Here is a 16917-nt window from a genome sequence, read left to right on the forward strand (position 1 = left end):
CTTGGACCCAGTTTTCCACCATTTTTTCACACATATCGCACAAACCACACCAAACGGTCAGTTTATGTGAATGTAGTGATTTCTCATGAATCACATGTGTGTTTTCAGTTCACCTATAGCGCTTATTTTACTCATTGACAAATCCACCATGCTAAAAATGAGCTTAATCGCTCAAGAGATTTTTTCGGAACAAGAGGTTTTGAAATTTCCACTAATCACTCAAAATTTCGATGATACGTTATGGCCATTAGTAAAAGTTGCTGGTTCATGTACCTAGCCATGATTAAATGGCATACATTAAGCATTAAGGAACAACCTGGCATCAAATTCAAACAAATCAAAGCATGGGGTAGGCTGAGAATGAAATGACAAATCAGGGCGTTCCTTTTGGAACACCCTTTACCTACATAGGTATGTAATGCTTAGGTCTTAGCTTATAATTTAGAATGCTTAAAATATTGAGTAAAAGACAAAAAAACTACAGTTTCCACTTGAATTAAGATAAGAGAAAAAATAAATAAATACAAATGTACCTACAATAAATGTAGGTAAATAGGTAACGTGGAATGAGACTGAAAATAGAAGACTGCAGTCAATAGAAAATGTTGGGATTCGAATACGTGAAATACGCCTGTAAACGTGAAACAAGTATACAACCTGATAGTATAACCAGAAAATAATAAACAGGCGTTCTATATGGATATGCTGAGTCCTCGATTCTATCTACCGTCTTATACTAAATAGTGGATGTAACTAATTCACCACCTAGGTATGTTAATAAAATTAGTGGATGTGACTAGTTCACAGCTGCATATTATTGTGCAATGCGCATCTTCTCACTTAAATTAGTTTGTTTTTATTGATTCACGTCTTTTAGGTAATCCTTAATTAATGTGTCGCCTTACAATTGCCCCTCCTAAAGTCCAAAGTATCTACCTAAAGCCTAAATACTCGTGTGTCCTTACCTTCTGTTCTAAGTCTGACTTTTAATTTCAAAACTTCTATAAACTGTGTTTTTATGATACCTATCTATAAAATTCATTAATATCTCCTCTCTCATTATAAAATCATAAGACATGGTTCTCATGAATTTTATGACAGTTTTGTCTGCGTATAACAATCAAGTTCAATTAACATCAACTTCTAGACTCCCCCACTTTCTATCTCAGAGATGAAGTCGCTTTTCCATCTCCTACTGATGACTTTAATGAGTCAACTAGTTGTGTTGGAATGTGAGATAAAATATGATAAGTAGGTACATAGACCGGCTGGTTTTATATGGTGCATCATATTATACAGGGTATCCTGTCACCCTAACCATCTACCATCTTGGCTTTGGAACTCCAGTGAACAGCTAACGTTACTGTAGAACACCCTGTATCTCGAATATCTAGAATGTGAGATAAAATATGATAAGTACATAGACCGGCTGGTTTTATATGGTGCATCATATTATACAGGGTACCCTGTCACCCTAACCATCTACCATCTTGGCTTTGGAACTCCAGTGAACAGCTAACGTTACTGTAGAACACCCTGTATCTCGAATATCTCGATTCTCTCATATCTGACCAAAAAACTGAAAAATAAAACAAAAAACACCAAGAAAAAACACTGATCCCCAAGTCCTGGTACCTCCCTACAATGCCAGTTGGGGAAGTAAATTATTTTGTCTGAGAAATGCGTAGGAAGGGCACAAAATAAATCGAGGAATTACATTGGAGAGAACCTGCCTGGCCGACTGCGGTTGTCCTCTCGCCACTCTTCCTAAATCATCTGATTCTGATTCTTTTCTTTTCCACCACGAAGAAGCAAATCGAGAAGTTCAAGGACCAAGTTTGTAGTTCTCTGGTTCATCCGTTAGAGAGCGCTCTCTGTTTTAGAATTATTTTGCGAGTGAAAATTACATTGGAGAGAACCTGCCTGCCCGACTGCGGTTGTCCTCTCGCCACTCTTCCTAAATCATCTGATTCTGATTCTTTTCTTTTCCACCACGAAGAACCAAATCGAGAAGTTCAAGGACCAAGTTTGTAGTTCTCTGGTTCATCCGTTAGAGAGCGCTCTCTGTTTTAGAATTATTTTGCGAGTGAATCTGATCATGTGATGGGAATTTAAATGGTTCTTTTGAATTCTTTCAGTGCAGGTTTATTTTTATTGTTTATGTTTTTTTATGGAGGCAGCCAAGCAGCCAGCCAGTTCAGTGAATTGAGTTTGAGTAATGTGATTGGACCTGAAGCACATGTGTTATTGCGTGCTCGTGCATGGTGTGTGACGATAAGAATATTTTAATTCTATTCAATTTAATATTATAATAATTTAGAATTGAAATTGTGTGGTTTTGAATTAATTGATTTATAATTAAAATACCTATCCATTTGAAATGTGAGTAAAATTAAAATATCAAGTACCTACTACTTTTATTATTGTTATTTTTTCTACGTATCAATGAAAATAATAATAGGTAGAAAAACATATTTATTTTTTGTTAATTTGTATTTTTTATTACCAGCTTCAATTGAATCTAGTTTTCAAAAGAATATAATAACACAATAAAATTATTTATTAGTATAAAAAAATCCCAAACTTTTGTAATTAAAATTGTATGACCATAGTAGGTAGGTAACTAATAATATAATAATAGGTATGCACCTATCTGTACATTCAATTGACTAAATATTGTATTGTTATTTTTAAACTTATTATTCAATAATAATCAAATTCCTGAACTTGGGTACCTACCTGTACGCCTGTAATGATTTTTCCAAGTGAGTTGATGATTACCTAATTAAAATAATAATAATAATAATAATAATAATAATACAATATTTAAGGAAAAAGTCCGATAACAAAATACAGCTTATCATTAGCAGGTGTTTATCATCTTACTGCCTCCTGTTGAATCACACCTCACAGTAGTGACTTAGTAGCATATAATACACAGAGTTGATTGGAGCATCTGCTCTGTATGACACAAAAGATAAGCCAGTCTAGTTAGCTTGGAAGTGGAAGGTAGCACGTCTGCCTTGTAAGTGTTAGGTCGCGAGTGTGATTCCCGCCTGGGTCGAACTTCACCCTAAACAAATAAAGTTCTCTGAATGACTGGCATTTTTAGTCCGTCCTTCCTTTATTATTACAATAGTAATAAAAAGGTATAAGGGACGAACTATTGTATTCGCTTCGGTGTCGTCTGTCTGTCACTCTGTCAGTTCCCATAGAAGGACTTATCCAAACCTAGTCGACCTATATATTAAATTAAAGGTCTTTTTACCAGGAACAGGAAAATGGTGGTGCAAATTTTGTCCTAAAAACCATAAAGCCAAAAAAAAAAAACAAAAAAACTGGTTTTTGGGGGATTTTTTTCACATTTTCTCACACAAAAATGAGCTCTGATCTTGAAATTTGTCACGACGACCTATGAACTCAAAGCGAGAAAGTTTTAGATAACACTTTTAACGTCACCTATGTTAAGCTACGCCGAGCAAGGCCAATAAATGGATGGGTGACTTGAACCTTATATTGGGAATAAAGGGAGAACGGGCTCTAGTCTTGAATCTTGATTTTAAATCATTACATGAAAGTAAGATCGAAAAATCAAATCAATAATAATAAACTGAATATTAAACAAATTAGGTAGGTACATAGGTACTGATTTTCTTTAATCACGATCGAATAAACTGGCTATTAAAAAATTCCCGGAGGGACGGGCCCAGCTTGTTATAGGTATATTAGATTTATTATTTATTAATTATAATTTTATCATGGGCATTACGTTTACGTTTTTCTCAATGGTCGCTAGTTAAGCTAGTTTAGCTAGTTTTCTGCAACCTATCAACTAGGTATGATTTTGTACTACCTATGTTTTAGTTTACATGTTTACATCTCAATAAGGGATGTACATTCAAGTTTTTCTACTAGTTCGTGGTCATTGTTTTCTCTACTACCTATCTAATCCTGATGTCCGCTGTCGAAAACTCGTTTCAGTTATGTGATTAATTTGCATTTATTTCGGTCATGCACATAGGTGATAATAGGATTAAATTTGTTGAGCTGTTTGCCTTTGAATCGGCATCTTTAGCTGTTTGCCTTTGAATGCTTCGGCTTTGAGATGTATGTGTCTGCACTGTCTGCATGTGGACACTGGTCTAGGTAGATATTAGAGTCTTCGCCTTCATTTTTTCACCATTGTGCGCGTTGGATTTCGGACAAAAGAATTCTTGAACCGAGACAGTAATTGCGTGTGTGTAAGAGGATGACCGTACCTTTATTTTCAACTCCTTTCCCATTCTTGTTTTAGTAGGAACAGTTTTTGAGTAGGACGGAGAACAGGTTTGGCGTTGGCTGAAGTATTTGATCTTCTAGAAGAAGAAAACACGGGAGATAAATATTTTAATGACGGGTTGCGTGCTGTACGCAAGCGGAACTTATGGAGGAGGTTTGTCTGGAATGTCTACATATGGAAATTCAGTGTCGTGATATATGCTTGTTAATTTTTAATAATGAGCCATGATCTGGGAATATTGTTCGGATATTCAAAACTATCAGCATGTGATCGGCATAAATTATGGTCCGGAGAATTTGAGGAACTAAATCGCCATGGATTTCGGATTAGTGTTTATCACTCTTTTTATTCATGTAAGCAATTCAAATCGTTGCAAGTTATCTTATGGTAAAGATGTATGAAATTCTGCCTACAGTGGTATCTAAAACTACTATGAATGGATTCTCACATCTCATCTGTTGGTTTGATCTGTCTACATTTATAAATGTGGAGAAGGTAGAGGTAGTTTCTTATTGAACTGAGTTTCTTATTGAGTTTTTTCGTCATCTGTGTGTCAAGAAGTTCCACTTGATGCTGCAGGATGCAGGACTTGACTTGAGTAGAGACTGGTTCAATTGACAGGTCAGTCTGTCTTCATATCAAAGGTTGTGATTTATATCGGACTTGAGGCACGCAATTATCATAATTAATATGATGCCCAGTGAGTAGGTACTAATTTGATATTATGTGTGAAAAAACACAACCAGAGAGAATAGCGAGCATTCGTGAGGAAGGAACATAGACTACATAGAGTGAAATATTTGCTCACCAAGTTCAGATTTTCAGAATGTTCTGTGAGACACGGTATTTTGCTTCTTTTGTTCCCTCCCTCAGCTTCATTACTCCTTTTTACTAATTTGTTCTCTCCCTATTTTTATATTATACCTCTTCAGGCACTGGATTTACATATCTTTTTAGGTACTACCTCCTATGAACACATATTTACATAAGTACTCCCTCCACAGTAGAAATAAAGTTTAATAAATGTACCTACATTTGCTTGTAGTCAAAATAAGTTATAGGAAACACATATTTAATTACCTAAAATACAACATATAATTTTCTTTTTAACAGTTATAGTGAAAAATAATAAAGGAAAGACGGGCTAAAAAGTGAGAATAATTTGATAAATGATATATAATATTATTGACACTCTTGTGTTCTTATCCTCTCCTCTCACTACAAGAAGTCTCTCTCTTTGAGAACTTATTGATGTGGATATAAGATATTTCTGAAACACTTGAACAACATTTGGTTTTGAGGAATCAAGTGAGGACACAGGAGGAGTCAACTGGTTGTACCATTATTAATATTATTATTGTTCATTTACCATTAAAAAATATGAATGACATTCTTTGGTTTCAGGTAAAAATATAAATAAATAAATACATTTTATGATATCTAATGAGAACTGAACAAAAAATAATGTACATTTAACGTATCCAGAAAAAGTTTACAATAAAGGTGTGTGAATGTATAAGATTGTATAAGGTATCAAAAAGAAGAAGAAATAGGTACATTAGCCGACTACTCGTTGACAAAAAGTGTGACATTAAAATCGCAATGAGATATGATTTTGGTTTTAAGTGACTTTTGGAGAAACATAACTATATCTGAATGTTCTTAATGGTCAAATAGAAAGTAAAAACGACAGTCTTGGACTTTATTGATAAATAAATAAAAGCAGTGCTTTCAGTGATTTTAAAACAACATCTACAAGTTGAACTAAACTTTGTGATCCAAAGACGAATGCTATAGTGGCGTTGAATGCAATGTCAATAAGTGTTTGGCTTGTTATGTGAAAAAAAAATTGACAACACAAATGGATTTGAGGACAAATACGGATTTAACCTGAATTATATTGGACACTGCTGTTTGAAGTCTCAGCCACACAACCAGATTGATTTCAAAGGAGATTGTCTGAAAGATACCAGGACGAGAACTTTTTGTTCAACTGGATCATAGCATCAGGTTTTTACTCCAATCCCTTTATTCTGACATGTCCCCCTACCTTTAACTTAAAAGAAAATGTGAATAGTTTTCCTTGAGAGAGAGAAAAAAAAATCTAGTCAAACTGTTATTTATAATAATTCATTCTGTAGAAAAAAAATCAAATTGAAAAACTTTTGACCTATTTCCTTGGGTCTTATTTAGAGTACAAAAACCGACCTTATAAGGTAGCTACTTGCCTGATTGAAAAATAAAGTAAACAAATAATTAACAACAGGACCAAATCGTGAAAAAGTTTTAATCATCTTGCCCGAAACGATTTTATTGTTTAGATTTAATTTTTATCCATTATTTCGAACTAAAACTTTGAAGTACATTTTAAATCCGTGGGTGTTACTTATAAACATCTGTCTATTTATAAAGTAGATATTTTGAAGACACAAGTTTTTGAAAAGTACCTCAGAAAGCTAGTTTATAATATATGACAGAGGCTGATTGTATAGTTAGTGGTCATAATAATCATAACGTGTTGTATGAAAAAATAGAACGGATATACGTAAGATTCTTTAGCCCACACAAAACTCTAAAGATATAATAAGGAGAATAAATCATAAGTGTTACAAAGATCAAATAATAAAGCTTGCTCAAAAGAATAGAGATAGAAGAAAGTTGGTTCAAAATTCCTCACATCTTAGTACAAATTATTGCTGTAACCATAATAATTTTTATTGTAAATTATTAATTTTTATTCAGACAATATTTTTGAGGGTTGTTTATTATGCTTTGAAATAACCTCGACCTTCTTCAAGTGAACAATTCAGTGTGGGTACAACTCTTTTATTTATATTTAAGTAATCTATGGTACATTTTACTTTTGTTTCCTTACTTTTAAACAAATATAATGTGTTTTTGTTTTTAGATTTTTTCCATTTCACTAAGGGAATTCTATTTTTAGTGTCCCAGTGTGAACACTTTTTTATTTTATTTTCAAAGATTGTTGTTTATGTTTTGTATAGAAGGTTTATTAGTTTATATTATATAAATTCATTGTATTTTTACTGAAGAAACTATTCTAATGAATCATTTGTGTCCCTGATGTTTGTCCAGTTTGAAGCAATTTTACTAAAATTATTTTTCTAGCTAAGATTTTATATGGAAATAACTTTTATCAGCTTTGAACGGTTTTAATGAGACATTAGTAATTTAGAAGTTGTATTAAAAAAAAAAAAATATTGTTTTATCTATAGCAGTAGCAATTAAAATAATTAATAAGAATTGTGTTAACTCATCCCCTCCATTTTATCTGTGATCCTTTATTTTATTTTGTATACGTAGGTACTTGTATAACTCAAAGTTCATTCAGTATTGTCTGCATAATAGGAGTTTAATTGTGATAGTCATATTACGATTAAGGTTAGTTTTGTTCTGGGGAAATTATTACCATTTAAAACAGTATTTACTTTGGTTATCATTATTTTTTAAACAAAATGCATTATCTAAGCACACTGTCTGTGTTTTTGCTCATAGTACATTATATATCCTGTGACATTGGAATCAAATTCACACGTCAGCCTGAACCTATCGATGCCCCCAGCCAGGATGTTGTAGAGTTTGAGTGTGGACTGAATATACCCTCTGATCATGTAGAGTGGTACCACAATGGTAAAGTCATAAGTCAACAGTCAACTCAGAATAATAGTAATAACAAACAGGAATCCAAAGTGTCCCATAGCCTAACCATAGAATTCGATGATATCTCTAAAGCAGGTGACTACCAGTGTGTTGCTTGGTATGGAGCCTCAGCAATCATCTCAACAGCAGCCAGATTGAGTTTGGCAGATATGAAACCATTTCCCAAGTTGCCAGGTGAATCCTACGAGGTATCTCCTGGGAATGACGTTATTCTCTCGTGCCCTAGTCCTGAAAGTACTCCTCCAGCTTACATTCAATACTTGAAAGATTCCACTCTGATGACCAATGCCAATATATTGCAAACAACTAACTCGTTGGTCATAAAGAACACAGATGTGACCAGTTCTGGTGTGTACACATGTATGGCAACCAATTCCATCACTGGACAGGAATACAAATCAGCTTTTCAATTTAATGTTAAAGTGAGCAATAATATTCGAAATAGAAGTCCTTACTTCTTGAAAGATCCATTGAAGAAATATGAAATCGAGGTAGGAAATAATATAAGTATTGAATGTAATATAGTAGGAACTCCAAAACCAAAAATTTACTGGAGCAAACTGAACGAAAATCGGCTGAACAATAGAACAATTGATGATAATACATTACTTACCATTATTAACGTCGAACCAAAAGATGCAGGAATATACACATGTAAAGCTGACAATGGTATAAGACCTACTTTGAGCTACGATATACAGATTGAGGTACAAGAGAGTCCAAAACTAATTAAAGAGCCAGAAAAATTGATTAGCGTTACAGAAAATGAGTCCATAGAATTCGAATGCAGCTTCAAAGGAAATCCTACACCTAAAATTGATTGGTATCTAAACAGTAAACTACTTACTCATGACAGTAGTGTTGTTTTGAATGATGGCAAACTTCACATCAAATATGTCGAGAAGAAACATGCCGGAATTTATCAATGTTTTGGTACTAATACAGTAGGTAGTACATTTGGTATCACAATGGTTCAAGTTGTCCCAACCCAGAAACAGATCTTTGCCTCTAACAATGACGACAATATTTTTGACGATATCAAAATGCTCAATGAATCTATGCATCACCATCATCATAATAATCACCACGATGGTAAAAAGCACAAGAACAAACATCACGGAGGTAAAAATAAAGGTTTGAAAGAAAATGTTGTAATGATCCCACCAACTCGTCCAAACATAACCAGACTAAGTGACAAAAGTGTTATGGTAAGGTGGAGTGTTCCACCCAACAATGGATTACCTATACAGTTCTTCAAAGTACAATATAAAGAAATAGGCAACAAACATTCTCGGAAAACAAACCGTTGGATGACAAGCAATGAGGATATTCCATCTCATATCCGAAGTTATGAAATTCAAGGTCTAGAAACCAACCAAACATACAGATTCCGTATAGCTGCAGTATACAGCAATAACGATAATAAATTGAGTCCTAACAGCGCCAAGTTCCATCTACACAAAGGTTCTAATACCAACAAGAATAGACCTAAACCACCTTCTCTTACAGAAACACAGGCAATCAGTCCCAGTGTCATTGAACTTCACTGGGAATATCTCAACAGCGTTCTGTCTCCAGTGGATGGTTTCTACATTTACTACAGGGCATCAAGTAACGCTGGAGAATATGTCAAGTCTACTGTAGAAGGACAGGACGTTCGTTCATTCAACATTACACATCTTCAGCCCAACACACCTTATGAAATCAAACTGCAGAGTTTTACTGTCGGATCTGCATCGGACTTTAGTAGTATTCTTATCAGTCGAACATTGGTCGACCCCAACGCCACGTCAACAACAGAAAATACTACTGAAGTCATTAACAATACAATAGACAAAACCAACACAATGGCGACCAATTCATCCAAGACTTACTACTATGTTATCATAGGGGTTATATTGGGCTTACTAACAATTGTTGGTAGTTTATATGGTGTTATTAATTTTATGAGGAATAAACAGAAACCAGAAAGTACAGACGAAGATTCAAATGATAATGATAAAAGTGACAGTTTAACAATACCTCAAATAACAGAATCAACGAGTACGATGAATGGCTTCGTCAATCATAACAACACACATTCTCCGCTACAAAATGGAAATATTCCGAATGGCATACAGTCCAATTCTAAATCTGCTAACAAACTAAATGGAAAGGTGTCCAACGGTTACATTAACAAAACACTTGTTCACTCGAACCATGTTTCAAATGATGAGGACGAGCCTTTGAATATTGTATCTACAAGTGGTAATATCAAACCATTACCACCCAGATCAACACGAGATGTTAATCCAATAGCAAACATTAATGAAACAATGAACAGCAATATGGTGGATTCACGTGAATATGAAACATTAAACATGATCCAAGGCATTCATGAAATGAATCCTGGAACTCGTGAGTCCATTAATATTATCAATAATCCACTAGAAAACAACACTCAGTACAATATAGAACTCAACTATCTATCATGTATGAAGAATAATATTAATAATAGAAATCATCCCTTGCAGCCAAGTAATAGACACAATATTGTAAATAGAAATAAATTAGACTTGGATAGTATAGAATTTGAATTGGAAAATAATTTAGATAACTTTGGCAATAATGCTAGCTTGAGAAAGAAGCACAAGCTAAGCAATAATAACAATAACAATAAAATAATAAATAACAATACCAAGTATAGTCAAAACAATAATAATTGGAGAGGCAGGTCTGTTGTAGATACAAGGCGGTCTGATAATTATATGTGATTACTGTATGATAAATTTAATGTAAGTCTATATAAATATTAGGAATATCTACGTTTAATATTTTCTTATTCACTTAGCATGTTTGGTAGGTATTCAACTAACTATGTACCTATGGCTTGATTATAAAAATAAGACAGTATAGTTCCGTACATGATAGTATAAGGTAAATTGGTGAAACCGTTGTGGAAATCAAAAACATGGCTCACCTTTTGTAACCAGGACAGGAGGACAAATTTAGGGATTTTAGATTTATAATACAAATAGATTTCAATGTATACCAATCACGTATCTTGGTACTTTCTGAAAAGAGTTGCTCAGTAGGTACTTACTGATATACGTATAATTATGTACCTACATATATTTTGTATGTAAATGGAGAAGGAAAAGAATCAATTGTAAGCTTATGGTGCACTATCTGTCATAAGCTCATAAGTTACTGGTTTCCAAACATTTCTTTTCGTTATTCATGTTATTATCTATGTAATGTACAATATTACTGAGTCGAGGAGATCCCTATACGTACATAATAGGTATGTCTGTCTTTAACGCCATTTAAATTGCTGCCATACATACCTAGGTACTTTGATACAAATTTTATTCAATACTCATAGACTGATAAAAAAATGTAATAAAAAAAGTAGGTAGGTAAGTACCTACAACCTATGCTTTTTTTCCAACGTAGGTATAGTTTTCTCTCTCTCTATCTTCTATTATATTTAGGTGGTGCTCGTCAACTTCTGGGTTATATGCACCACGCACCACGCATAGTTTTCTATTTCACGTTTGAGAAATTGAAGGATCCAGCTATCTTGTATTTAGTTTGTCCATCTGCTCTGTTTTCATTAATTATTGTCGACCTGTTAATCCGACTTTAACAAAATTTGCTGATTAATTTTTAATAGGGCGAATGCGGCCTTCCTTATTTCGAACTCCATAATTTATTCTTCCGTTGTAAATTATGTAGTTACTTACCTATCAGAGTAAATTAAACCTAACATTCCTAACCAATATTAATTAATAATACCTACATTAGTTCGTTGACTGATTTTTATACATATTTTAAGTTTTAATGTAGATTTTATAGTTTACCTCTTCGCTTTTTTTTGAATTGTGGATTTGACAATACAATAGTGTGAATGTATCAATGTAGGTATCTTGGTGTACATGTGTTGTCAAATTAAATGTATGATGATATTAAGATACGAGTACCTAGGTACTCGTACGATTATATTACATTTTTGCTGTCTTCGCCTGACACGTTCATACGAGTGCAAAATAAATATCAGTATGAAGTTTAGTTAGTTATACCTACTGTCTTGTAATTTTGTTTCTTAGCCTTGTCGCCCTCACGTTTTACCAGCCGGGGCTAATTAAGAATGTGATTTCTAATAAAATTAGAAAATGAATGAAGATTATGACATAAAGTACACCAGTTCTCTGTTTGTCAAGTTTACAATTCAGATCATTTTAAATTTTGTATGTAGGTACTGTGTGCAATATAATATAACAGGCTACGTTCACATGTTTTGTAATTGTAATACTGAAACTTGCTCCGCGGTTGTCTTGTTTCCGAAAAAGACAAAAAAATAGACTAAAATGAATATATGTAATAGAATACACCTTGATTGTTCAGAAGTTTTTTATTTTTATTTATTTATTATTTTTTTTTTAATATTTTACTAATATCATATACATATACTTGTGGTTGACCCGCCCTTTGTACGGGACCACCACACACACACAAACACACTACCACCCATCACACACACCCCCACCAACACACACACTCACCCACCACACACACCCACCCACCACACACATCCACTACACACATACTGTCGCGCTACGCGCCCCCTGACATGTCCCACAGAGCGGCATAATAGGCATAACTTTGAACCGCCGCCATTTTGAATCAGGATGAAATGTGATAATTTTACGTAGCCTATGTCACCCCGAGTACTCTTCTTAACAACCAAAAAAAAATTCATCAAAATCGGTTGAGCCGTTTTCTCGTAAAAAGAGGACAAAAACGGGTCTATTAGGCCATTTTCTTCACGTTTTTGAACCGCCGCCATTTTGAATCAGGATGGAATGTGAAGATTTCAAGTAGCCTATGTCACCCGGAGTACTTTTCTTTAACAACCACAAAAAATTTCATCAAAATCGGTCAAGCCGTTTTCTCGTGAAAAGAGGACAACCAAAGGTCTATTTAGCGTAACAGACAGACACACACACATATGTACATACAGACAGATAGAAATTTTTCTAATGTGATTTTTGGAATCGTGGATGCATAAGGAGTAAGAATAACTAAAAATTTCACGATTCTAAGCAATGTACAGACAAATCTACAATTTTATTTATATAAATTTACACAAGGGGTTCTTATTAATTAATTTTAATTAGGAATTTGTGTACAATTAAAACGACATTCGTACATCAGTGAACGTACCTTTATTCAGAACTATTAATTTGTATTCCTTAAACTGTGTAAATTTTATTGTAATGTCAGTTGTAAATTCATGTTCATAATTTTTTACAAAGAAGTTTGGAAATATATTATTTTGCAATGACAATTTTTTGTCTACTAGTGTTGTCGAATTTGAACTCTGTCTATCGTGTTATTTGTTTCTGATCAGGATAGGTATTTCTTTTTTTTTCTCCTCCTATACAAATGCTGTTGCTCAACCAGGTCGGATTCAAAATGAAGAACTAAAGGTACCTACCTAATACATAGCAGGATTGATACTTGCGTTCCAAATCATGCCCTATTTTAAAACTCTATTAGTTGCCCATAATTCCAACAGGTCTAGTTCTACAGCTTTGAGTATGCTTGGTGACTATTTGGGAATAGCCTCCAAGTACATATGTTCAGAGTTTCAACATGAACCTAAACATAAAGACCTGTAGACCGGGATTATAGAACTTTACAAACAACTAAATAATCATGGGATGATTTTTAAATTTCACATCAAATGCTTGTAATAGCTAAACCTCTGTCTACGGCGATATCAATACATTGAGGTTCCCGTCAACGCTCATTGTCGAACCAAGGACTTTCAACGCCCAAGTCGAGTGAAATGACCACTATGGTATGAAGACAGTCTCTTAATAATTAGCTTGTCAATGTGGGCAAAACTTCATCATGATACAGTCACCGTAAATAAGTTTTAATGATTCCACTTTTTTTTTCATGCTATTACTCAATTAAATATTTATCTTGGGAAAATCAAAGTTCCAATAAAAGAACTTAAATCTAGCTGCGGAGGCGTTAATTCTTACAGTTCATACAGTGTAACTCACTTGGGATGTGTTGTTAAAACTACATAGGATAGAATTTGGTATTATGTAGATAACATAATATTATATTAGTGGATGTGTTAAAACTACATAGCATAGAATTTGATATTGGATAACGTAATATTAGTGGATGTGCTAAAACTACATAGCATAGAATTTGATATTGGATAACGTAATATTAGTGGATGTGCTAAAACTACATAGCATAGAATTTGATATTGGATAACGTAATATTAGTGGATGTGCTAAAACTACATAGCATAGAATTTGATATTGGATAACGTAATATTAGTGGATGTGCTAAAACTACATAGCATAGAATTTGATATTGGATAACGTAATATTAGTGGATGTGCTAAAACTACATAGCATAGAATTTGATATTGGATAACGTAATATTAGTGGATGTGCTAAAACTACATAGCATAGAATTTGATATTGGATAACGTAATATTAGTGGATGTGCTAAAACTACCTAGGTAGCATAGAATTTGGTATTGGACAACGTAATATTAGTGGATGTGTTAAAACTACATAGCATAGAATTTGGTATTGGACAACACAATATTAGTGGATGTGCTAAAACTACTTCTCATCTTCTCAACCTGTATACTATAAATCAATGTGTATGTAGATTTGTAGAATGAAAATCACAATGTTGAAGATTATTATTTTTCTCTTGGATTTGAAATTTTTTGTGTCACTTCAAAATGACGTCATCTAGCATATACCTACAGGGTAATATACATTAGTGGATGTAGGTACCTAAACTACCATGTACATATCATGTTTGTGTAGTTGAGTCACATCCACCATCCAACTTTGAGTGGTACCATACTTGCGTAAATAATTATAGTACTAAATATTTTCATCCTAATTGCAAATGCAAACAGAGTAAAGACTTGGGGTGCAATAGTACTACATACTGGACTCCGTACACAGGAATTTCGTTAGAAAAGATCCCGAATTTAATGTAATGTAGTAAAGACTTCATTCACTCAGGCCAAATAATTTGTAAGCTGTTTTGAATCCATTCTACACTTTTTGTCGTTTAATTTGTATTGTTGGGCCTCATCCATGTCTGTTCGTAAAACATTTTGTCTCACCCTGTATATGTTTTATTTACTTCTCTCTCATGTCTGGAGCTTGCACCAGATGATTATCTCAAGTTATTCATCATACATATACACATAGTCTGGACTCTAATACAACTCCTACCTTCCGATTGGGTTTCTCTGGCTACCTCATCAAGTTATGACTCAAGATTTGGCCCGCCAGAATATTTTACCTACTGCTGGTATTTCGGCTTTGGTTACTTGGGATCGCCATTGTGTCTAAATTTGTTTCTTTTCAGTTGAATGCAGTATTGTGTCAATCTAGTTCTAGAGTCTAGATACAGGAATAGCTCTGCCTCGGGGTTGAACGTTTAGGGCGCTTAACGAGTTGTTTTTAAATATTCAAACACTAGATTTCGCATGTGGTTCAATTCTCAGCCGCTTATGATTCAGTAAGGAGGACTGCATGGTATTTCTTGTAATAACATGCTTCATTATAGCACATTTTCCATGCCTAGTAAAATAGTTTCTTTACAATGTTCACTATATCTCCAGTGACGTAGCATGGTGGTTAGGTTTCATGATTCACAATATTGGGAGACACTTTCATATCCTGGGAAATCGCTAAGGAAAAGGAGACGCGAGACGTTGGGAAAACCAACTATTAGGTATGTAGGTATAGTAGTAATAAAATTACTTGTATTTTATGTATATTAGTTAGGTTCTTTTATTATTCAATTCTTCAATAAGGCTTAACTGACTTCAATGAGTCCTGAATCATATTCAAATTCTTCAATGAGTGTAGGTACCCATTACCCTCACCCCTCACTATGCATAATATAGCATTCATGTACTAAGTAGGTACCTACCTACCTATGTCTTATACTTACCGATTTTTTTGATTTTTTTTTTTTTTATCACAGATCATAAATAATAAGGCAGTCAGTTTCGTATATAAATCCTTCACTGCTGAGTAGTACCTATGTATCTCAAGTCATAGTCATCAGAGTCTGATCACTATAAATATCTATGGCTATGGCTCTGGATACAATAAGGTGTCTATTATGATTAGTCTGAACGTCTCTACATCACGTATTCATCTTGGTGTAGTGGCATGGGACTAATTCCCACCTATACCAAATATTCAACTAAAGAACGGGGAGAGATTAACGCTTGGAGTATTATCTACCATCAAACCTTTAGAGATCTTTTATTATGTACTTAAATTCTCAAAGAAATTAGCAATTTTCATGCTTTCATAGGAATTTGATTTCGAGATCTCCCGCTGCCCAGGGCAATAAACAACACTGTGTTATTTTTACAAGATTCAGCTAGAAGTATTCATTATTTCTGGAGTCTTTGCTCCGGTCGGGATTTAAACCCGCAACCTCTGCATCATAAAGTGTATCAACACTGTGTATTAGTACAATTTACATGTAGGTATGTATTGTGTATGATGTAAATCACGCATGATTCTGATTTAAAATATGATTGGAATTTCTGTACATTCCTGTTCGAGTTCTAGAAATCGAGTCTAGAAGGAAAATATTCAAGAAAATCGGGGACAGTCGATGATCTACGCGTAGTTATTTGTGTATTACGCATGTTACACCAGTAGTCACTCAGCACCCATCTCCTCTACACATACTAAACTTATACCTACTCAGACTTCTAACCAAGTATTTAGTAAGCATACGTAGGTAAGTAGTGTTAGCAATTGTCAACGAGGAATTTGCAAAGAAAAAAGAAAAAAAAAAAAAAAGAATTTCCAACAAAACCACTGAAAACTGCTTCTGAACTTACATCAATTATTTCCTATCTTATTGTTTTGCTTTGATTGAATACAAAA

General features: G+C 33.9%; 1 protein-coding gene across 2 annotated transcripts; it reads left to right on the forward strand.

Annotated features, from left to right (window-relative positions):
• Window positions 1-1953: 1953 nt before the first annotated feature.
• On the forward strand, window positions 1954-12519 carry LOC108252722 (interference hedgehog-like). 2 transcript variants are annotated; one of them, XM_017445184.2, is made up of 2 exons: window positions 1954-2382; window positions 5684-12519. In XM_017445184.2, the coding sequence occupies exon 2, from the start codon at window positions 7756-7758 to the stop codon at window positions 10711-10713; it is 2958 nt and encodes a 985-aa protein (XP_017300673.1). In that variant the 5' UTR covers window positions 1954-2382; window positions 5684-7755; the 3' UTR covers window positions 10714-12519. The 2 variants fall into 2 exon arrangements, with proteins under 2 accessions (XP_017300673.1, XP_026681333.1); XM_026825532.1 differs by having other exon boundaries at window positions 1954-2264.
• Window positions 12520-16917: the final 4398 nt, after the last annotated feature.

The sequence above is a fragment of the Diaphorina citri genome, unplaced genomic scaffold (assembly GCF_000475195.1).
Source record: "Diaphorina citri unplaced genomic scaffold, Diaci psyllid genome assembly version 1.1 scaffold766, whole genome shotgun sequence".
NCBI classification, from domain to species: Eukaryota; Metazoa; Arthropoda; class Insecta; order Hemiptera; family Psyllidae; genus Diaphorina; species Diaphorina citri.